Genomic DNA, 24,894 nt, shown 5'->3' with positions numbered 1-24,894 from the left:
CCTACAGCACCTAATCCAACCATCAACTGAGTCAGACTTGTTGGTTTTCAACATTACCCATCATTCGCCTATACTGGTTCAAGATAGCATTCTTTACGTAAAGAATCAGTAGCTGGGTAGGGTTGATAGAGCAGTTATTGTGAGTGCTGGGTGCAGTGGTGCTGTAAATACTTCTTTATGACCAGTGTTGTCTGCCTGTGGACATATACTGTACACATGTAGATTTTGTGCTACAATTTGGCTTTTAGAGTCTCAGTTAGATCAGCATGTCTGCAAAGTGAAATCTCTCATGATAACAGCTGGACCCCCTTGAAGAGACTTGTCGTCCTAAAGGACCAAATACTGTGCCAGCATCAGAAGCTGTGCATTCTTAATGATCCAGTTTACAGGGTCTGCTTCTCTTTTCTTTAGGAATCCTGGCGAGGTTTGTGTGAAAGATAGCCTGATAGTGGAGCACAATTGTCTGGAAATTCGATTTACTGTCACTGCGTGTTACTTTTTAACAGTCTGTGGAGCGTGGAAGCACTTTTTGTGTATTCCCTTATGCATTGCATGGTACTGTACTAAAATTAGAACACATGTAAGTGCAGAAGAACAATATCCACCCATTACTGTAGGTTGTGTGGTGATTATCAATATGGGCCCTATTCACAAAACTGTTTTAAGGAATGTTTTTTTTTTTTAACCCTTTCATGAATGGCTATCTTATGTGGGGATGGATGCAAAATCTCCATGGGACATAGGGAAGACGCAAATGCATGATAGCCTCATATGAGGATGCAGTGTTTTCCACATAGAATGATTTTTTTTCAATGAAAAATATGTGTATTGTGTTCAAAATTACTTAAAAAAATATTCCATGCATGAAAGGGTTAAAGAGCGCTTCTGAACGTTCTCTTAGGTTGATCAGTGCTTTGAAAAATAATATTTACTAATAAAGCCTCTCTAAAAGAGTCACAGACTTGATTTACTTAATCAAAATGGAAAAATAGTCCATAACAAAAACAGTCCTTACATTTTTGTGACTAGTTATACTCCAGGGAATTATGCACAGAAAAAAATCAACATTATACAAAATTTTGTGCAAATATCTCATACTTCTCTTATACTGGATACCAAAATACTAGCACATTAGTTAAAAAAAAAAAAAAAAAAAAAAACCCTGCATCATTAATCATTAAGTAGAAACCAATGAATTTTTTTGTTTAACATAGTCTTTCTAAATTGCAAGATTGATATAAAGGAACGCCAGCTCTTTCAGTTTAATTTAAGATTACCTTTTCTTGGTTGAGGTTATACTCATGAGACAAAACACACAACACCAGTCGATGAAAGACACGACAGTAGACTGAAATGTTCACACAAAAAGTTAAAATAAGTGAAATAGCCATGTCACCATTAAATTGAGGTTAGGCTGGACTAGTGAGGGACGACAGTATATTCATGTTTTAAAACTGGCTGTACACAGCACATTTACTACTAGTCCCTGCATCTACAATGTTATTAGTTTTAGATAGCTGATGTTAGGGCACAAAAGAAACAATTGCTTGGCATAGATGATATTTCAGTAACAATTTGTGTTACAGAGGGGGGCCTGGAGAGGTCTGTGACCCATGAAATCATTCCAGATTTTAAATGACAATCTAAGGATAAACTCAGTTGTGTCTGCCAGGAAAGACAGAGGGTTCAGTGATGTCTGCGGTTTTTAAAAGGTTGCATTACAATGCTAATTTCAAAAAGCCTCTATTGATGTCACACAGTATTCGCAATTACCCATCAGGGAAGATAGGCAGGGACACTTGGACGTGCCCAAGTGGGGATGGGTGGATTTTATGGAACACCAGAGGTTTCCAACAACTTTCAACCTTTTGTGATTAGATTAACATTTATGAGGCTTTAGGTAAATGGAGCAATTAGTATGAGAAATCACGCTTGGCATTCTCTGCCTGTACTTGTGGCGCTCCAGGCTTGCGTTCCAGACTGGTACTGATTTATTGTAATAGCATTTTTGGAGGCTGATTTACGTGCTTCCAATCAGCTCTGATCCCAAAAGCACAGAGGAGGAACGTGCCTCTCAGTTCAGGTGGCATACTTGTTTATGACATGCCAGCTCATCTATGCAGATTTTGTTCTCTTCAAGTGTCTGTTGATGTCTTCTTGCCACCAGTTATTGGAGCGCATAAGACCTCTGATGCTGTCAGTGACGTCTGTTTAAAATAGTTATGATCTTTAACGCTCCAGAAAGCGGAAGCCAGATATTGGTGGGGTAGGATTAGCTGAGATCTAGAGCACACAGATAAAAGTCTTGAATCATCTGAGGTAGAGAGCCTAAAGTGAATCTCAGTGCTTGAGGAGAGCCGACATGCATCTGTACCTTCCCAGACACTTCAAAGCACTTTCAGGTAAGCCCTCGAGTAGATACTTCTAGTTTGTATAGTGTTTAAAGTTTATATACTGTAAGCTGTTTTTATTTTTTTTATTTGTTTTGAAGCGTTTTACATTCAAACAACAGTTCCTGTAATATTGTTGTCCATTTTGGGGGAAAGGCAGAACACCTATCTAAAACAATAAACACATACTTCTGAGGTAGAAAGTGATATAGAAATAAAACACTTTCTTCTTTAAATTACTTAATAATAAAAAAAAAATTGTGTAGGTTTATTTTTTTATGGGCATTTAAAAAAATATGTAAATCTATAATATACTTAATGTGATACTTGGACTTTTAATTTACTGACAATATTAATATCAATGGATATGATATTGTCATATTTACTGTTATTAGCTATTCAAAAATACAGCCACAATTATTATAGCTCATTACATGGTCGTTTTGTAAAACATATTTTGCAATAATAGAAAGTAGCTTATTTAACAAATAAAGGTGTTAAATAAATGCTAAATTGTATTCACAAGAACCAGACCTAATCCAAAATGTACTCAGAGCAGTTGAACAGTGGTTCATACAAGTTTCATTCTCTTTGTTTAATTTCTCTTTGTAAAGAGAAGTATATACAGTATGTACATGTGTGACATACTTCACATGTAAAACCCTGTTGAATACAGAAATTACAAATGTGCTTTCAGGTGTTGTAATTCATCTTATTTCAATTCAGATACATACTTTGGTTTATAAAACAGTAATAGAATTAACTGTTTTTTCTTGCAAATACCATATCGTTCAAGGTGACCTGTCGTGGATGGCTGGAATGACATTGAGTATTGTATTCTCCACAGATACCCAATACAGCTTTCATGTGGTAAAAATAGATTTTTTTGGGGCAGGTGATAGGAGGTCCTGACCATTCTCTGTTCTGAAGTATTAAAGTGGCATTTTAATATGTTCAACGATTTGTGGTAACCCGTAGAGGGATTGGAAACAGTGATATTGTGTGTGTGTGTGTGTGTGTGTGTGTCTTTTTAGTTCTTCTTTACCTGCATAGCCAACTGGATGTGTTGACTTTTATACAGTGTCAACCCTGGTGATTTAACATAGCACTTTACAATAAGTCTATGAAAACAAATGGTCATGTCTCGGATCTCCCTGCAAAGACAGCTTTGCAAGCTTTTGAAGCACAGTAGGGTTAAAGAACAATATCATACTGTATGTCCCCTTTTTTATTACTTTGAAAATGATAGAAACGTGCAATTAATGCAACATGTCAGTTTCAGTCCTCAGAAATAGGGATCATGCAGCCAGCTTTGAATAGAACATCTGTTTATAGCACCCTTTTTAATTGGAAGGGAAGCATTACCATAACAAATCACGCAAAGTAAAGAGCTTTCCATTAGAGAAGCTTTTGACAGGTCTTACAAGTGATCACTGTGTGTTGATTTTCCTAATGTACACAGTGCAGTGTGTAAGCAGGGCACACACATTCAGTGTTCTCATGCATGACCTGGAGTTTCTGTGAGAATGAGATATAGAGGATACGCCATGGCCCAATTAAAATTATCAAATTTATTTTACGAGTTAGCCATGGCCTCTTCGCCTTCACGAAGAGGTTCGAATTATCTATGAAGGCATTGATTTCTTAGTCTAGTTACTCTGCCTCACTGTGATTGGTACGTGTGCTGTCTGCTTTCAGAGCTGTACCATTTGCCGGTTCCTGTTCTTCGTTCATTGGATTCATCTCAAAAATTGAATTCAGTCACTTCCCTGTTTTCATTTTGATGGCTTCCGTTTAGGCCTATATATAAGGGTCTTGATCAGACTTAAAACGTTTGAAGTTAATGACTTTTTGAGTGGTGTTTTAAAACAAAACCCCCCCCCCCAAAAACCAAAAAACACAGAACTTCTTAAACAGAAATACTGTACAGTAAAATTAGGTCAGGCTAAGAAGGAAAAAGCACCTCTGCTATGACAGGCATGTCATGATTCTTTTCTGTGATAGGCACAACATGTTATTGTTTGTTATGATGCGTCATAAACATTGTGTGTATATAAATGTATGTGTGTGTATATATATATATATAATATATATTATATAATACTTATATAATTATATATATATATATATTAATATTATATGTACCCACATCACTACAACACATACTGATATCACTTGTCTGTGGTTTATCTATGAAACGCATTGTGTGTGTGTTTATGTATGTGTGTGTATATATATATATATATATATATATATATATATATGATATATATATATATATATATATATATATACACACACACATACACACACATACTGATACTGTATATCTTTGATTTAAGCTTGACCCAGTTCAGTATTAAAATGGCTCATGGATATTTAAACCATTGTAATATTGTACATACTGTACCACCAGAAATCTACTAGATCTAATACATTGTGCTTCAATAAAAAAGGAAAAGGTTATTTGTTTTATTGAGATTCAAAACTATGTAAAATCTGCAGAGCTCTTTATAGATGTGCTGACCTGTTCAGTATTTATGTACGATAGAAAATGCATCCATATCTTAAGTGTTGGAAGCACTGTACTTTCAAGTTTAAAAAAAAAAAATGTTCAGAGGTCATTAAACAAAGTGTTCCTATTTAAAACCATTTACTCATGTTGTTAAGTATTATGTGCCTCAGCTTAGCTATTTACTTTCATATTAACATATCTGTTTTGTTTTAGCAACCACAACTGCTCCTACGCTAGGAACTGGCCATGTCATTAAGTGTAGCGACAGTGAGAAGAACTACTGTGTGAACGGAGGAGAATGCTTCATCCTCAACACAATCCCAAGCAAAACTAAATACCTGTGCAGGTAAGGGACAGCAGAAGCTGAAAAATCACCAGATAAAACAAACAAGGAACGTTTGCATTTGTAATGTACTTGTAGAGTAGATTCTCATTTTTTAATGGTCATTATGTTGATAAACAGTATTAAATGTAGCAACATATTTGCCCAAGATTCAAACTGCAACTATCCAATCCAATTACCTTGGGAACTGAAAATTAATGAGTATTTACTTGGCCATATTGCCTCAGTACTAAAAGGAGATTAAAAAGGGAACAGGTGGAGGCTCCTGTCTGCTGGGAGCCCTGAACCATACATTATAAATGTATTTACTTTTAAAAAGACAGTGGGTGATTTTAAAGCCAATTTACTAATTACAAATATTGATTCCTGATCATAAAACACAGGTTTCAGAATATTCTGTATAGACAGCATTAAAAATGCATTGGAATTCAGTCACTCCCTCCATTCAACTTTTGAAATACTTTATATTCCTATATTGAAATTAATGTTGTCATGTTAGTCCAGTGTCCCTAGTGATCAGACATCCACCACAAACTCAGCATACATTAATTAAGCATACTTGCTGCAGAGTGAGATAGCGTGTAAAGGTAATGGACAGAAGAAGGATTAGGGCACAGTTGATGTGTATTCATGGTTTTGAAAAAGTGGATACTCTCACTGTCACTGCTTTCACAATGAATAACCATCAAAGATTTACATTGACCAGCCACAGCTCATAGGGTACTAACCTACTGGATTCTGTAGTGGTTCTTTGTGTACTGGAGCAAAAGCTACCCCTACGTCTGCAGTCCTGCCCCCTTCCTCTCCTTTGCCCATACGGGCTTGACATTATAAAATAAAACTGCAGCTAGTGAATTCCTTAATAGCACTTGAGAAGATAATTGACAGCGTTACAGAGACACTTGGCTCCTGTCCATAAAATGCATAAGAGAAAGTTTTACAGTCTATCTACAGGCTTAAATTCTTCAATGACTAAGCAGGAAAAAAAATGTTGCTGTCCCTAAGGGCTTTTGTTTCCTTTTAGTAAGTGCTGCATGTTTTTCAGTTATTGCAGTTTGATAGAAGTAACAATGTTTGTTGTAGACAACCTGCAGCCATGGGGGGAGGGGCAGCATACTATATACAAGGAGCGCTGTACAATCTATGAACTACTAGATCATTCTCCAGTAGACATTACACATAGCTAGAATCAAACAACGGTACATATCACTCATACCAACATCAACTGGCAACATTAAGACACAACCACACCTACATTTCCATTAATTAGTCTATCAATATTGGATGTTTTCTGTTCAGTAGCTGTAATCTGCTGGCATTCTGGGGAATAACCTATTTTTGTTAATGCAATTTGGGAGTTAATATAACCTTATTCATAACCCACTCTGACTCAGGTCTCTGACTCACTGCCAGGCAGGTGCTCCAAACACTCAGCTTGTCTCCTCAGCTGTAGGTTGACGTGTGAACTACCACCCATGAAAACACGCAAACACGCATCGGTGACATATGTTACAGTTCTACTATGTCATCATAATACATCATTACAGGTCAAGTGTAGGAACAAATTGACCACTTTGGGAAAACACAAGTGAAAATGTGACAGCAAGTTTTAAATAACAGGAAAATGAGCAATAGTAATGGAAAGAAGAGAGAACAATGTAAAATATTGACATTAGTGTAACACGCTACAGTGACATTTTCTGTAGCGCAGCTGCAGAGGCTCAAGAACTCTGGGAGCTGTCAGCTCTGAGCGATTTGCCCATTGTCCCGTAATTGTACTAAATGCCTGTTTCTCTTGTTTAATAGAAATGCAGAGCTGTAATTAATGTAAAGACCAAGTCAATTGTAGGAAAGCGGAACACAGATTACCCAGATGATAACTGGGATGATTGAAAAGCATTCAAATCTACTAACTGGGCCAAAGGAAAGGGAAGTCAGCCAGAGCTATTTCTTTTACAGTGAATATCCAATGCCCCAAACCCTGAAGAGTGTAAGCTCACCATCAGTATTGCATTTGCAGACTCCAGCAAATGTGTAAAACAGTGTAGAAACAGACAGGTGTGCCACACACAAACCAATATGAAAACGCATCCCTCTTTCATTAGTGAAAATGCTTATTTCAAGTTTAAAGTGTTTCCTTTTTTTTTTGTATTGATAAACTGATTTAAGTTAATATGAATCTGTGTTATGAATTACAAGACAGTACCCAGACTGACAGCTCCAAGTTTTGTTTTTGTTTTATTTTTTTTGTTTCTTATTACGTTTTTGCTCTTTAGGTGCACACCAGAGTTCATGGGAGAACGATGTCTAGACAGAATGCCGCTGAAAATCCAACGTATGTCCCTTCAGAAGTAAAAAGAGATCTCTGGTGTTTAATCTCTGTTAAAAGTATCAACGCCTGTGTCTTCTGCGTCTTCTAGTGGGCTGCTTTAAGCCGGTGCAATCAAAAAATCTAATTGAATCTTCTTACTTTCGATTTGAACAAATTTATTTTACAGGAGGGATTTCCAAAATTGTTTCCATGGCAGGCCAGAAAGGCTAGTCATTGGTTGTTAGCATTGCAGATGTAGTTTTGATTGGACGTGGAATTTTCTTTCCTGTAACACACTAAACTGTACTCCACATTCATTTTCTCCACTCACATCTCTCAAAGAATCATTAGCGGTCAAATTATTTGCACTTGAATTTGATAAACGTTGATTGTTATCATTGCTTTTTTATTTTTACAAAAAAAAACTATATTTGTTGTCTACTGCGGCGCAGACACAGTCTGGTACTTCTTTCAGCTAGGACGTGTGTTACAAACAGACCCAGTCGTACTGTAATTGAACGTCTGTTTGTTAAACACATTCTAGTTTTTCTTTTTAACAGTGATCAACAACGGTGATACTCGCTGAGGTGAAGGCATCTACTCTGCTGTAAACTCACTTCTTCTCTTGTTTCTTTTCTTGGTGGTTTTTGTTTCCCTCTCAGGTGCCCAAATGAATTTACTGGTGATCGTTGCCAAAACTACGTAATGGCCAGCTTCTACAGTACGTCTATTTCCACTTTCTGTCTGTGCTTGAACCCAAACATGCTCAATCAGTGCTATTTCCTGTTGCTTCCATTTTTTTCTCAAATTCTAGACAGATTATTTCTTAATTGGATTTTTATTGATCATGATTTATTTTGTAAAAATAAAACAAAGTAAATATATATATATATATATATATATATATATATATATATATATATATATATATATATATATATATATACATACACACACACACACACACATACACCACATGGAAGATGGTTGCAGTCTTAATTTTTAGTGCTTGCATTAGGGGGGTGAGCAGAGACAGGTTAAGAAGTGGTGCAGATATGTGAGCGACAGACTGACTCATATTAAAAATGCAAACTGGAAGGTGTACCATCCATATGTTTTAAAAACTCAACAGTGCTAGACATGCTAAAATAATGCATTTAGAAATGCTCAAATAAACTTAACAAGTAATGACAAGTGTTTCAACTAGTAATCTTTCTCAAACACTCAATCACAAAATATAAGGGAAGTAGGAAAAGAGGAAATTAGCATACAGGAAAAAAAAAAGATTATTGCAGTTTAGAAGGACTGAGGTCAAAGAGGACACAAACAAAAAACATGTGTAATTGTAAATGCGCTGAGGTAGGTGTTCTTCATGGGTGTACAGCTGTAGCTGAGGAGTTCACAGGCAGCACCAGGAGGTATATACATGGATCATGGGGAAGGATAGATGTTTGTGGTGGTGAGCCTCCACTATAGTTAACTAAGCCAAATAAGATTCATGCAAAATACAGAAACTTAAATGTATATAGTTAGTGACTGATCATTGGAGCAGTTTATTTCACAGTATACATGAGAGCTAACCGGCAGTGTCGGGGTGCAGCAGAATAAAAGGATCCCTGTCCTTTAATATATCTAGTCTGCCTCTACTCAACTTCCTAATGCAAGAGGCTAAACATGAAGGACTGCTCTTGAGCACTTGTGTAACTGCATTGCTGTATTTATCATTTTAGATGAAAAATGAAGTTTAACAACACGATTGCACAACACAGACATCAATATAATGTGCTGTATGTTGGACAGAAAGAGTTTTCAGGAATTAATGTGTTAATTACATTTTAATACAAACAAACCCTTTAATTGTCCAATGTGCATTGCTTCTGTGAGGCTGAACTAAGATACAATGAATACACTGGGCTTGGAATATAAGCTCTAATAAAGCTCTTTTGGCAACAGATAAATACATAAACATGAACATTAAAAATGACTGAGTCTTCATATCCAGCTAAACTGTTTTTAATTAAACCGTCCAAACAAATGCAAGTGCTCAAATGATCACTGCAGTCATTAGTCATTAGTCATTATAGATTTTTTTGTTAGAGGAAATTTAATAGCAAAACCATGACCAATAAGGTCAGTGTGCTTTTAGATGCGGGTAGTCTACCAGAGTGGGACAGGCAAGAATAGCTGCTGCCTAAGATAGTCTTGGCATCTGGGTTGGTGCAGCCTCCAAGAATAAATGGATATATTTCAAGGGTATTTTTGATCAGTCAGAACCTTTCTCAGGAGTTTTATAATTATTCAGAGAAGCAGTATCGCAAGAATCAAATGATCAGGCTATTAAATGTAGAAAGTCGTGGGGGCTTCCGAGTGTGCATCCAGTAAAGGCGCTCCGTCTGGATGTGCACTGTAGCCTAGAGATTGCAAGTTGGAATCCAGGCTATTTTACTGCTGACCATGAGCGGGAGTTCCTAGGGGGTGGCGAAAAAATTGGCCCAGTGCTGCCCAGGGGAGGGAGGGCTAGGTTGTCCTCAGCTTACCGTGCAGCAGCCACCCCTATGGTCTGGCGGGGTGCCTGCGGGCTTGCCTGCAAGCTGCCCAGAGCTGCGTTGTCCTCCAACACTGTAGTTCTCGGGGGCTGCATGGTGAGTCTGCAGTGTGTAAAGATGCGGGAGGCTGATGGCACATGCTTCGGAGGACAGCATGTGTTCGTCTTCGCCCTCCCGAGTCAGCGCAGGGGTGGTAGCGGTGAGCTGAGCCTAAAAATAACGGGACAAGACTAAATTGGGAAGAAAATAATAGAAAAATAATAATTGGTGACGACTAAATTTATAAAAATAAATAAATAAATAGAAAGTCGCGGCAGTAAATGACAAGTTTACTCAAAGAGATTTTTTAGGTTGTTATTCAAAGTTTGATCTGATAAATATGGACTGTCTGTATCCATGTATAAGCAGGAATTGTTTTGGGCAGTTATAAGTTTCAAGTTATACAATGCACCAGCAAGTTCTACAATGCACCAGCTGTTGCAGCTCCCCAGCCTGCTTACTGCTGCCTCTGCCTTGTGTCAGATAGGTAGCTATGTACATTTCTTTTAGTAATTTTTCAATTGGATGGAAGCACTTAGTTAAAGCAGAAACACAATTTTAAAAGTTGTAAAGCAGCTCTGCATTTGGGCTGCTCAGCAAGTCTCTCCTATTTAAAGGGCATATACTGGATTTAAAATCCAGTGAGATGATGGCAAGTGTTCAAAATCTATTGTATTAAGGTGCTCTGTAGCAATGTGCAGTCTTAACAGCAACATACTGGTGGGTCAGTAATGACTTTATAACAACTCCCATCGTGGCTCAGATTGAAAATCCCATTTTGTTACTATGTCTAAATTCAAATGGACTCCAGAACGAAACTTTATGAATTATTTAATGCATGTCTTATTGGAAAATAAGAGCATTGACAAAACTTCAATTGAAAGCAAGTTTCTTTTTTTGTTTTTTCTAAAAAGTACATAAATATTTGTGAAAGATGGGAAATAGTTCCTGGGCAGTGACGTATTTTATAAATGAAGGCAACAGGATATATATATATATATATATATATATATATATATATACATATATACACACACACACACACACACACACACACACACACACAAGTATTTGATTAACATGGTTATTAGAGTACTAGACAGTGCTCTGAATAGTACATTCAGTTTATATTGCTGTTTGGGTTGTGGTTGGGAATGAGTTGTGCATGTTTTTCTCAGCATGTTTTCCTGTGAGAATTATGGATAGAATATATTCTGATTCTAAGTACTTATTTCCCATTGAATTAGTTAGAATTGAAGCTGCCTGGTAAAAATGACTTCCCTATAAATGTGATTACAGTTGAACTACCAGCCTTACATTTGCAACAGAATAACTACAGTGAAAATGTATGCATGAGCATGCCCCTAATTTTGCTAGCTACTTTACAAGCTCTCTGCAGCTAATGCAGTACAGTATGCATCATTTGCAGTGCTCAGATTAAATGTTCTTAAAAAACAATATTATTATGCATGGATTTAACCTTTAGACTACAGGATAATTATGTACATGTTATACAAAGCATGTTCTCATTAACTAAAATCAGAATAGTTTAGTGCTTCTTAACCTTTCAACAACAACAAATTACATTGTCGCATTATATTAATAACGTTACAGTACAAAATGCAATACAATAGAAATAACCCCTTTGTCCGAATTTATTTGTTAAAATAAATCTCATTTTATTGATTTTTTTTTTTTTTTTTTAAGTGGAACTGTTACTACTGCTGTATGTTTTAGTACCATCAGTTTTACTGCAGGCAAAATTAGACAAAGTACAGCTCTAAAAACCTTGAGTGCTTTCACTTTCTTTTTTACATTTGTCTTTTTTTTGTACTGTAAGAAAGAGAGTGAAGTCAATTTAACCAGTCCAATGTAATGAAAACCATCACTATAAAAAAAATAAAGTCTCTCTAGATAACCATTAGCTTATCTGAGCACAGTCTCATTTTAATGTTTGCCACTGGTTACATTTTCTGTGTGAAAGCAGACTAGTCATGTGTAATTTGCTTTTTGAGTACAGAGTAATGCTCTCTTCTGAAACTGTTTTTCCTTTTTTCTTTCTTTTTGTCAACTTTCTGCATTGGCAGAGCATCTTGGGATTGAATTTATGGGTATGGACCAATCATTGCTTTTAGCTTGCGAATTTAGGATTCTTAGGAGCTTAAGACTTTTCTTTCATTCCAACTAGTTTCCTTATGCTTAAGAAGGGATCATACAGCTATAACAGATTTAGTTTTACACAAAAGTAGTGCTAAAGGAATTACTCAATACAATTTACAAACCTCTGAACTTACTGACAATTCATTTTAATTATAAAGCAGTAACTGGCAAAAATGTTTGGCAGTGATTCATTAAACATCTACTACATACCAATTCAATATTTCCTGAAAATAAATGGCATTTCTTCAATTTAATGTAAACATTATACATTATGGTAGTGACCTTCTCTAAATCACGTTTATACTGTAACAGTAGATTCCTGCATGAGTCATACACTTGAGGAACATTCAATATATCCTTCATTCTTTATGCACCTTTCATCTCAAACACTTATGAATGCTGGGAGTCAAGTCCTCAACTCTGCACTGCCATAGGACAGTACAAGCACCATATACACATTTGATGTAGAATTAGTTTACATGTATTGAGTTTGATCCTAAGTCTGCAGAGTCTGAAAATATGCATTGGACACACTTGAGCAGAATGGATATTGATTAGTATCTGTTCAGTTTAAGCACTGACTGACAGTAAAGCCACCTAAAGGAGTATAGTACATGCCTCGTTAGTTGGCCATAGTAATTTAGTCGTTATGCTGTATGGGAAATCCCTTCGAACTTTGCTTCAGCCTTTCCAAGCATTCTTCATACTGTTTTTTCCAGTATCAAGCATGCTGTGCCAGGCCTACAGTTGACTCCTCCAAACTCTGTTTATTTTTTCTTTTTTGTTGTTTTCTTTTTTTTCAACTTCTGTTTAATTGAGTGTCTCTTTGTGTCTTCCTCGTTATGTGTGTCCTGTCATTTACTACACTATTCATGTTAATTTTATAGTTGTCCTTTGTCTCTTTTAAACAACCTTAATTTTTCTGCCAATGATTATTCAATAATTGTATTGTGGTTACATGCTTACCTTACCAGGGTTTGTTCACAGGAAATGTACATGTAATGCTAATTATTATGCTGATTGGAATAATTCAACTCCTACACACAAAACACAAGCATACTGTAGCATGCTACTGTTCTACAAATTAATAAACATTCAGTGCTACATGTTGCTATGCTACATAAAAAATGTAAAACACGTGTATACAGATTCAATTAGTTACATTCCTATTCTAAGGGAAACAACTTAGATTCTCTATTAAGTATGGGATTAAGATTTCCAGTTTAACTGGGAGAGGGCCCTATTATGTGTGACCTGTGAACAAAACCTTACATGTACTGTACAATATGTAAAGATATATGTTCTATATATTATGCGTGCATTGAATGATATGTAATTTAAAATTGTGTTACATTTAAAATATATAATACTTTCACCAAAAATATATTCAAACATTTGAAATAGTCCATGTAAAGTAAACAGCTGTTGACTACATGCATTCAGGAACTTGGTGTACAGCCACTCACAAATATTCTAGTGGAATTCATTTATTATATATATATATATATATAAACCATACCTTATTTAACATTTGGTATGTGCACCCTTGTTTCCCATCACTTTCTGCACTTTATTCAGTATGTTTATGGAAATCAAAGAAGAGCTATTACCAGAGTGGCTTAATACTAACTTCCACCAAGTTTTAAATAACTGAAATAAGGGAAGGAGGCAGGTCTCCTTGTAAAATGAAAAAAATAAATACATTAAAAGAGAACACATCAGTTTTGAAATTAAAATTGTACTATGGTATGCAATTATCTTGTTTGTATGATAAACACCGACATCATGGTTAAACACATAGCTTTAAATAAGTTAAGTTTAGTAAAGAGTGGAAAACTTAAAACTGTATTATTTTTTTCTTTTTAGAAGCTGAAGAGCTCTACCAGAAACGAGTGCTAACGATCACAGGCATCTGCATTGCTCTGCTAGTGGTTGGCATCATGTGTGTGGTTGCCTACTGCAAAACCAAGTAATGCAGTTTTCCAATTAATTCAATGATGACATAGTATAATGTGAATAATTATACATGTTGAGCTGATACAGTACAGCAGTTATCACCCACTACTGTATATACATATGTGTATAATCGTCAACATTTAAGTTCAGTCTTATTTGAACAAAAATATGTAGAAAATCCAGTGAACCTCCTATCCAATTGCGAGGAGACTAAAGTAGAGCATTCTTTAGCTCTGTAGTTAGGAGGTGCTTGCCTGTCTGCCTTTATGCATGTACCAGTGTTCCACCTCCATTTCTACTTACAAAACAGCTTATCCAACTTTGCTATTGTCTGTAGATACCAAATCATGGTTATTTTACATGTATGTTGGAAGCGGATTAAGAAACATTTAAAAAACTTTGAATGAGGTTCAGACAAGACTCTTCTGCACTGCACAAGGAGTTCAAGCCCCTGCTGAAGACATCAGAAGATATTTGCAAGTCCTTATAAACTTGCGGAATTAAAGACCTGATTCTAACTTTTTCTGAATGCAGCTGAAAAGTAAATAACGCATTGAACAAACGTACCACTAAAACAGTGTACTTATCAGTGATTATCTTTACTCAAACAGGAAACAAAGGAAAAAGCTTCACGACCGCCTAAGGCAGAGTTTGCGATCCGAGCGTAACAACATGAATAACCTTGCAAACGGACCCCACCACCCCAACCCACCCACAGAAAGTGTACAGCTAGTGATTGTAAGTGTAAAATGACATATACTGTTTATATGGTAACAAACATGAAGACATTAACCAAAAGTTTGTGTACTTTCTTTCTTGCACATTATGAAATGTGTCATATCACACTCCCAGAACCAGACTGCCATGTTTTACAGAAGTTAAAGAAGAAAAAGTAGAACAAAAAGCAATACACTTACAAATCTGAAAATGCTGTTCTGTTAAAGTACATTTTTGTGATGTAATAGTAGGCACCTTTTGTGTGCAGCTCATGTAACATTTAGTTCATGAAAGAAACTAAATAAATAAATGGGTTTTTCCACTATTGAAAAAGTAATGCAGTAAAATGTAAAACAAAACTAACAATCATGAGAAAAAAGCGTAATCACACAAGACAGTAACGACACATAAATATAATTGGCTAATTATAGGGTTTTTTTTCCTTCATTGACAATTAGTCAAAGGATCATAATGTCTAATTTTTTGTATTTTTATGACATTATTGTTCTGTTGTCTACCATTTTTCATTTTATTGATATTTGTAATGACTTGTTTTTTTTTAATTTCAGCAGCATGCATCTAAAATCACCATGACTGCAGACCATATAATTGAAACAGAAACATCATTCTCCACAAGCCAGTACTCGTCAACCACATGTCACGCTACCCCTGTCACCCAGACATCGAGCCACAGGTAACTACAGACCTTTGTTTCAGTTCAGTTTCATACAAACTTAAACAACCAGCTTCTGGTTCTTGCCAAAACTAACCATGTTGTCCACTTCCCTTTTCAGTGCATACCTACAAAGAGCCATTTATACTGTCTTTGACAGTTACTTTTTAGGGCACATTTACAGGCTGTCTGATGCTATTATTGTAGAGCACTGCCTTCCAGTTAAAGGCTTCATTCCATTGGGTGCATTGTCCCAGAATGAGTACAGTGTTTTCGAAATAGTCTATTATTGCATTGCGAAATAGTCTATTATTCTAATATTCTGTGATGTCTTTGTCATTAAAAGTTGGAAGATAAAATAACGATTGTTATTAGCTATGGTTATATCCAATATGCTGTATTATCTAATACATCTTGACCTAGTTCTTGTATGTGCGGTTGGCTTGCTTAGTGTATGGAAATTGTGATAGATAGATGGATGGATGGATGGATAGATGGATGGATAGGTCTATAGATAAATAGATAGATAATATTTTTACAGATGTTAACAGAAAGTGAAAACATGAACTGAATTTGGCTCTTTTTTTCCTTTGAACCTTTTCCCAGCTGGAACAATGGAAACACTGAATGCATGACATCACAAAGCCGTTCTGCCCTGGTGACATCTTCAATGGGAACCAATGGACAGACCGGTCCGGTTGGGCACCGAGGTCGTCTGAATGGTACAGGCTGTGCTCGAGATCTTACCACTTACTTAAAGAATACACAGGACTCTCCCGAGTCTTATAAGGACTCGCCACACAGTGAGAGGTACGGACGCAATTGCTTTTTGATTTTTTTACTGTGGATATTTCAAAGAGACCAAGGAGCCTCAGAGAACGTCTGTTCCGATATAATGTAACATAAAAACGCATTGCTGTTAATCTCTGTTCAGTTGCATTGCCTTTGAAGTTTTGAGCTTCACATTTAGAATATGGAGGGATCAGCCATAACTTCAAACACACAATCATTAAATCTTAAGTAATCTGAAATTATGAACACTGAAAAGAGAGTTTGTTGAATTGTGTCTTTATCAAAACTTAATCAATAGACTGCTGTATTATGCTGACTGGCCAAATAAATGGAGAAAGTGAGATTCCACTGTCTTGTTTATTGGAGCATCCAAGGAGGACAGGAAGCCAAGAGATCAATGTTTCATCACAGCTCCTCCTCACATGCGTTGAAACACAAAAGTCAGGGGATTAAGAAAAAAATAATCAGCAACTGAATATGTATGGGTATCATAACTAGCAGAATACATGCACATTTGTTTTTTAATTATACATTTACACTTGGAAAGCAGTAAATCCTATTTTTAAAAAATCTGCTTAATATCCCATAGAAAGAGAAAACTGCACATAAAATAATTTGTTTTCCTTCAAAACTTCTGTGCTATAAATCAGAATATAAAGCGATGGTTTTATAAAAGTAGGTATGGTAATTTAGCTATATTTACGCTTTGAACATAGCTTGACATAAACATTTCTCTTCTGTAACACCCATTCCAATGAGTGTTTGTAATTTGAATGGAGAATGTACAGTAGTTCTGATTCTGCCATACTTTTTTGTTATCAAAGTGTTATTCAGTGTATCAAAATAGTATAAAATATATCAAAAGTAGGTTCAGCTTTTAAGTGGTCTGGTAAAGCATTATTATTTCAGAATTCTATTTCAACAGTGATTCAGATTTCTGTTGATAGTGTTGGAATGGAAGCATTTATGGTTGGAGCTCAGGCAGGTTATAACTTTAAACATAGTGTACAAATGTTTCAACAAGGTCCCTTTTACAATGTCTGATATTTTAAAACAAGTCAGTTATTAATAAACACCTTGAAATGTATTTGGGCAAACTGCAATTTAGTGTGGGGGTTTTTACAGGCAAAAGTGTCAGGGTATTTACAGGCAAAAGAAGATACAACATGTACTGACATCTATTTCATTGTATGAAACATCATGCTCAATACAATTTTAAATATATTATCAATGATATGTATTGCCTGTGAATTCAATGTCTTTTTTTTTTTTAATGATAGCATCACTTGTTATGATGCATTATATTTTCTAGAGGGTGGGGGATTCTGAATGCAAAGGCAAATGAAGGAGGCTGTAGGAATAATGTGCCTGCTTTGTTTGTATTTCTGTGGTTCTCTCTGCCCATCTAATACGGTGTCTTTTCCTTGTAATGCTGACAGCCCAGCAAGTAGCACACCTGCCTCGGGGACAGGGGGTCATTTCAGATGAGAGGAAAAAAAAAAGTCTCATCTGTTTTCTCAACACAAAAAACGACACAGCAGTTGAAGCGTAAAACTAATGTGAAAATGTTGATCTGCCTGCTTTTAAATTATGCATACACAAATCCATATAAAATGAACACACACTACACAGTTACGTTTTGTTTTTCAGTGTTTCTACATTTTCGACAAACGTTTTGTCCAGCGCCTTCAGCAGTGAGATGCATTATCCTATGCATTATTGAGATAGTGTCTTCATCAGAAGCTGGACTCTGAAAATGACAGGGTTAGAAAAAGGGCTCCTAGTTTGAACTGTTCTGTGTTTTAAATGAGCCTAATCAGACGCATCTGAGCTTCTTATCTTTACAAATGGATCAAACAGCGTACTTCGATCCCTAAACACCTTTTCATGGTATCTCTTTTTGTTGCAGAGGTTTCTGAAGTCAAAGGGTTGAGAGTACCGTTTATCTGTGTATCCCACGTGTTCACTTGTTTTCTTCTCTCTACTCGCTAGGTACGTGTCTGCGATGACGACACCTAACCGCATGTCCCCTGTGGAGTTGCAGTCCCCTTTGTCTCCGTCTTCAGAGATGTCCCCGCCCCTTTCCAGCTTGGCCACATCTGTTCCCTCCATGGCCATCAGCCCTTTGGTGGAGGACGAGAGGCCGCTCCTATTGGTTACACCTCCACGTGTGAGGGAAAAACGGAACGACAATACCAATAGCAGCCAGCAGCGTAACTCTGCCCACTACAACCATGGTCTTGAGGCCCACAGCCCTCCTCCCAGCCCACTGAGGATAGTAGAAGATGATGAGTATGAGACCACCCAGGAGTATGAACCACAACAGCCTGCAAAGAAGGTTGCCAATGGCCGGCGGGCAAAAAGAACAAAGCTCAATGGCCACATTCCACACAAATTGGAGTCCGACAGCGACTCAAGCTCAGAGAGCAGCAGCTCTGAGAGCGAGACTGAAGACGAGCGAATAGGGGAAGACACACCTTTCTTGAGCATACAGAATCCCATGGCAGCAAACCTCGAGTCAGCCCCAGCATTCCGGTTGGCTGACAGCAGCAGGACTAACACAACCCATCGGCTATCCACACAGGAGGATTTGCAAGCTAGGCTGTCCAGTGTAATAGTTAATCAAGATCCAATTGCTGTGTAAAAAAAATAAATACTTATACATAGTCACCAGTAAAACTTTATTTTATATAAATGAAGTATTCTGAAAAAAAGAAGAAAAAAATACTTAAACTATTTTATTTTAGCAGTAGTGGAATAAAACGATAGTCTTTTATAAATTAAATATATGTATGTAAAATGCGTTTTGAGTTTTGAATGAATGTGCCATATGTAGCAGTTTTTACAGTATTTCAATGGAGAAAATTATCAATGGTGCCTTTTTGTTCTGTTATGTTAAGAGCAGGTTTCGTACAGTGATTGGTGTCCCACAGTATTTCCACAAAACTATTACACTTTACAATGGCTTGCTGTTTAGTGTTTGTCATCAATATATCCGATGCTTCCTAAGTAATGCATTATGGGGATTTGAATAAAGAAACTCATGTTAACTGACACTGGCAAAGGGTAGTCATAAACTGCCTTTCTTCTAGTTTGTTTAATTAATGCATTAAAAGTGTTGGCCATCAGCTAAACTATCTTACTCTGTAAAGTCCTTCATTCTCAAATAGATTTCCCTTTCAAGTGGTTTTGTGTGAAGTACAGAAAGAAAACCATAGCTGTTCTTACTCCACAGACGAGTGCCCTGCCACAAATGTAATAACACATAACAGGATATGTGTTGAGACTGAAAAAACTAAACACACACAACACATAAAAGAAGACTGGTAAAAAGGACCTTGAGGAGTCATACTCCAACCAAATTCAAAAACTATCAATACCATAACAGAGAAGACTACAAGAGGGTTGTAGTGTTTGCATTCATTAAGTAGTTGTGAACTTTGGCCTGAAATCTTTTCAAAATTTCTTATTTTAATTATTTATGTATTTATGTATTTATTTATTTAACTTTTAAAAGTATTATTTTGAAATAAAAACTGCCCATGTACCATGTGTCAGGACATGCTGTATGCCACTGGGGCGTATACACTGTCCCCTGAACAAGTACAGGACACCCTGTGGACAGAGAGTAGTGCACACATAGGAATACAAGCAGGCTCACCCCATGATGCTTTGCTTTAGAACAAGGGGCCAACAGCAAGACATAATGCAGTTACATAGAAACAAAAATCTACAGCTACAGTACAGTTGTTGGTTTTTTTGTCAGTAAAAGTGCAATAGCTCATTTTTATTTCTTTTATTTTTAGGGTTGCTTATTTTTTTTAAACAAGCATGATTATAAAGGTTAGCAGTGCACCAGTAATGTATTCCTATTATGCAGCTGTTAGTAGGAGTAAAAATGGTGCCCATGGTTCAATACCAAAGCCTTATTGGAACTATATACTGCTGAGTGAATGACTGTAACAAAGGCTGTTAAACTTGCTTTGGTAAACCAGAATACTATAACATGCACGCACATTGCATTGACCAGACCTACAACTAGCATGCGGTGCACTTATATAGTGCATGTGCATGGAAGGGTTTGGATGACTTACAAAACAAAGACCTCCTGTAAGTGACAATTATTACATAATGACAGAACTATTGCACCTTTGTTGCTTTAACGCCACTAATTCCCAGTGCAAGCCACTATGAAACAATGTTTCCTTTCTGCAGTGTCCCCCACCAGTTATCAACTGTCAGAAAACTGGTTTGTGTGTGTGTATGTGTGCACATATATATATATATAAAATTCAGTCATTTCCCACAATATATGTAATACTATATAGAAACAGACACATTGTATGGGTATCTGCATTATATGTCATTAAGCTCTTCTTAATTTACCTTGATCAGACTTGACCAGAAACCCCAATTGCTATTGGTCAATGTCTTCTACATTATATCAATTATTTAAATATCACCAGTTCACAGCTACATATCTGATGCTATGGGTCGCATAATAAGTCACTGGCCCTGCAAATAATTCTGCTAGCTATTAATAATGCTACGCCTTTAGCAATGACGCTGTCTTTTTTACTGGTCAGCTCTCTGGTTTTGACAAATATAAATGTACATTTGGCTGTCTTTTATTGTAACCATCTCTTCATAACATCCAAATCCATTTCTGATGTCAAACAATACAATACATTACACTTAGTCTGTGCCTGACAATAGAGTCAAGTCACTGTGCAGTAGAGAATAATAAAGTCAAATCAATAAAAATAATATAATAAAACTCACCTTGTTTTGAAAGCAACACGCTGTAAAATGCACTTGAGATCTTGAAATCAGCAAATCTGTTATTAGCAAAGCTCTAATACTCAGAAACCCTATACAAGGTCAAGCAAGATAAAACTGAACTGTTCCCACCAAGCTGATAACTGGATCAGTGTTGAACTTGTATAATAACTGAAATGCAAGATTTAATATCAGTCAGGTCTGAACCAAACACACCATTCTGTTCTTTTATAAAATATATATGGAACCTGTGCTGCATCATCATGTATACAAATGCTATTTTTTCTCATTGGCTAGTCTTTAGAAGTTATGTACTATAGACAGTGGCACTCTGATCAATTAAGTGTATTTACTTGTCAGTTATTTATGGTTAACTCTTTCCAGAAGATGTTTTGTTAGGCTGTATGAATGTATACTGTATTCATAAAAAATATTTTTGTTTTTTGTTGTACTATGTTTTTTTTTTTTATGTAATTTATTGTTGAGAATAAAGAATGTATCTTTGGAAAACGATAGGAAACGTTGCAAGCTGAAACTATAACTTGGGAAACTCAGCAATATATTATTATTTATTTATTGTTTTTTTAAAGAACTTACATTTTGTACCCTTTTCTTGTTTATTAAATGGTATTATGTCATCAGATTGGTTGTTTTTTTATCGTTGTTTGTTAGTCTTTTTCATTGATTTTAAAATATAAAATGACCACGCTGTCTTTTTTGCTTCATATTCACCTCTATTCACCTGGGATAATGTCATTGTTCTGTTCAAGCTAGGCATTATATTCTCCCTGATATACTTGTACCACCCACATGGTTTTTGTTTTTTCTTAATTATCCATTAATTAAAGGTATGGTATACAGATCTGATGTAAGGTTCAGAGTTGGTTTATGTTGATTTATGCAGAATTAATTTAAATCATAGAGGTTGACATCTTTATGGACGTTTGTAAGGCAAACCTTTACCTTTCAGCAACACAGTGGCATGACCAGGACTTTCTGAAAAACAAGACAGTAATAAAGTGATTGTTGCGAACAAAGTAATAATATAACTTACCTGCCGTGCACTTTCATTCGTTATCTAACGCGTGTCTCAAATGTCCAGTTTGAAAAGAAACACACTGTTGTAAACGTGTTTCTATTATAGACCATGATACCTGATTCTATACCTCTCTTTATCAATGCTTTCAGATTGTGTTGCACTTGTGTTGTGTTGTCCCCACCCCTGAAATTGATTATTTCCTGTCATTAACCATTCAACTGCTTCCCTTAATGACTTGGAATGCTTTCAGCCAGTATCATCCTATGACCAAGAAGATACTACTGAGGTGAAGTGATCCAGGGAGTTTAAATGGAAAGACAGATTCCTGTGGCAGAATGCAGAGAAAATTGAAATGTCATTTACTTCACGTAGTAACAGATATCATGTTTTAAAATGAAAATACATGTTTGCTAAAACATGTTTTCCTTTCAAAACTGCACATTTGAGACCTACAGTATATGGCTAAAGGGCGTGTGTGGAGAGGGATATTTAAGTAATTAATTTGTTATCTGCAATCCCTTTAACAGTAGGCACCCAGCATCACTTTCTGACTGCCATTTTGCAGATGTTTTCTTAAAAAAAAATAATTTTCATAGTAAATGATCAAACTGGAAAATCAAGAGAATCCGTGATACAAGTATACCGTATGTGGAAAAATAAAATCCTCATCGAACCTGAAACAAAAGCAAAAATGATTTAACTTTTTTGAGTCAGTACATGTACATGGTGAAAGGCAGTGCATCCCAACCCTGGTCCTGGGGAGCCCCTGTGGCTGCTGGTTTTCATTCCAACTGAACTCTCAATTACTTAACTAGACCCTTAATTGAACTGATCATATGCTTAATTAGCCCTTTTTAATTGTTTTTGGCTCGTAAACAGTTGCAGATTTCAAGTTAGCAATACAATTTTTGGTTGGGAACCACTGGTGTAAGGAATTACTCCACAGAGTCCTTAACAGCATAGAAGGTAGAAACTGAGGATCGAGCCCCTGCCTGAGCAAACTAGTGAATGCTTAAATATATTAGATATGTTAAATGTGCAGCTGGCTTTGTACCAGGTATTGCCATTTAAATAAATAAATCCCTTCTTTAAATTGACACGCAGCCTAGTTTATAGATACAATTTTTGACCAATCTGATACGATCATAAGTCCAGCTGTCATTTATATAAACAAAGGGAATTAATGGGATGATTACACTGTTAAACTTTTGCTTTTGTGGAATGTACTGCACATGCAACTCAAAGTCCAACTTTAGGCAATCATCAAGCCTTAACATTACATCAGACATGAATTCCACACATATTTCAGAGACGACTCATCCAAGACAGTTTAAATTATTTTGAAAGATATGAAATCATTGCCAAGGTTTTGCCTCTATACCCCGCCGAGATAAACTACCACTGGATTTTTATTACAGCGCTTGGGAATTACCCTGGATTGCATGAACCACCTATCAGTCATTACCCCACGATTACTCCTGAACATAAGTGATGGCTGTAATCCACGTGGATTTTGTCACGCTTTAATCAAATGAATCCTTTTAGTGCAGGACTCAGCTTTCTCAAAACATTGGCTTGACCACATACCTCCCACTCAGAACAGATCACAATATTGTGTATCTGAGTGAAGGGTCTGCTGTATTTGCTGATAATCAGATGATACTACAATTGTCAATACCCAAAAACAAGGCATCACTGCAGCAACTTCAGGTCATATCAATACTGTAGGTAGGGAAACTAAACTTGAGTGTTCACTGGTAGAGCTCTTAAGATTAGGATAGCTTCAGGAAAATCAATGAGTAAATCAATGAGTATCTTAATATAAAACAGTTTTTGATTCATGTTCTTGTTAGTGTAAAAAAAAAACTATTACAAAGAACAAGGAAGAAAAAGCTACAATATTTATAGTTAACAATTTTTGTCAACATGGAATACAGCATGTGCCGCAAGATTCAAAACTCACTTAGTATGCCTATCGATTGACATACTCAACAGGTGTTACAAACACAATCTGATCAATTTCATTGGAAGAATTGTGTCCTAGTTTTATAATACAGTATGTGCTCAATTTTCCTGTGAACCAAATTATCGTATTTTCTAGCCCTGCCTGAAAGATTTGCATTCTTCGGTCAAACTCAGGTCTGAATGTCAAGCAAAAAAAGTTCAGTTTTAGTACTGGTACCTGAAGTGTACTGTATGCTATCTGTAATCTTTGATCTAAAGTTTATTTTCCTGACGTTTATTTTCTGCCTTGAAAAGCAGTCATTTAATGTGCTCCTCAGCTTCCATTTTCAACCCTCAAAGGTCCTGGAGTGTAAAAATTACAAGAGGACAAAATAGACATAAAGCTAAAAACACACCTGAACCGTAAACCTGAATCCTGAGTCTGTTTGGATGGCGGAGAATAAAATCCACTACAGATCAATGAAGAATCCATTTTAACCTTTAAACATTACTATAAATTCCACAGAGGACACTGTTGTCCATAAAGGCCCCAGCAAGTCGTCTTTTTTATGGTCAACAGACCTTCGACCTTGTTAGGCATTGAAGATCACGGATCAGGTTTGTAGTAGTGATTTGAGAGTCTGTATCTACTATGTTATTGCTGCTTGGTGTACATCTACAGTATCTGCC

General features: G+C 36.2%; 1 protein-coding gene across 8 annotated transcripts in view; it reads left to right on the top strand.

Annotated features, from left to right (window-relative positions):
- The window catches only part of LOC121301047 (pro-neuregulin-1, membrane-bound isoform-like), a 77,457-nt gene extending 55,374 nt beyond the window's left edge, over positions 1 to 22,083 (top strand). For 2 of the 8 annotated variants that reach the window (XM_041230193.1, XM_041230149.1), the window contains 8 exons: positions 5,119 to 5,251; positions 7,525 to 7,583; positions 12,232 to 12,255; positions 14,171 to 14,273; positions 14,872 to 14,998; positions 15,547 to 15,671; positions 16,257 to 16,460; positions 18,435 to 22,083. In XM_041230193.1, coding sequence (XP_041086127.1) covers positions 5,119 to 5,251; positions 7,525 to 7,583; positions 12,232 to 12,255; positions 14,171 to 14,273; positions 14,872 to 14,998; positions 15,547 to 15,671; positions 16,257 to 16,460; positions 18,435 to 19,086 — 1,427 coding nt within the window. In that variant the 3' untranslated portion in view covers positions 19,087 to 22,083. Of the gene's footprint in view, positions 1 to 2,310; positions 2,403 to 5,118; positions 5,252 to 7,524; positions 7,584 to 8,221; positions 8,281 to 12,231; positions 12,256 to 14,170; positions 14,274 to 14,871; positions 14,999 to 15,546; positions 15,672 to 16,256; positions 16,461 to 18,434 lie in introns of those variants that run through there. The other 6 variants (XM_041230199.1, XM_041230158.1, XM_041230140.1 and 3 more) reach the window with 6 other exon arrangements.
- The last annotated feature ends 2,811 nt before the right edge of the window (positions 22,084 to 24,894 follow it).

Source organism: Polyodon spathula, chromosome 2 (genome assembly GCF_017654505.1).
Source record: "Polyodon spathula isolate WHYD16114869_AA chromosome 2, ASM1765450v1, whole genome shotgun sequence".
NCBI lineage: Eukaryota > Metazoa > Chordata > Actinopteri > Acipenseriformes > Polyodontidae > Polyodon > Polyodon spathula.
Note: the sequence above shows the minus strand (reverse complement) of the source record. Positions and strands in the feature narration are given on the sequence as shown.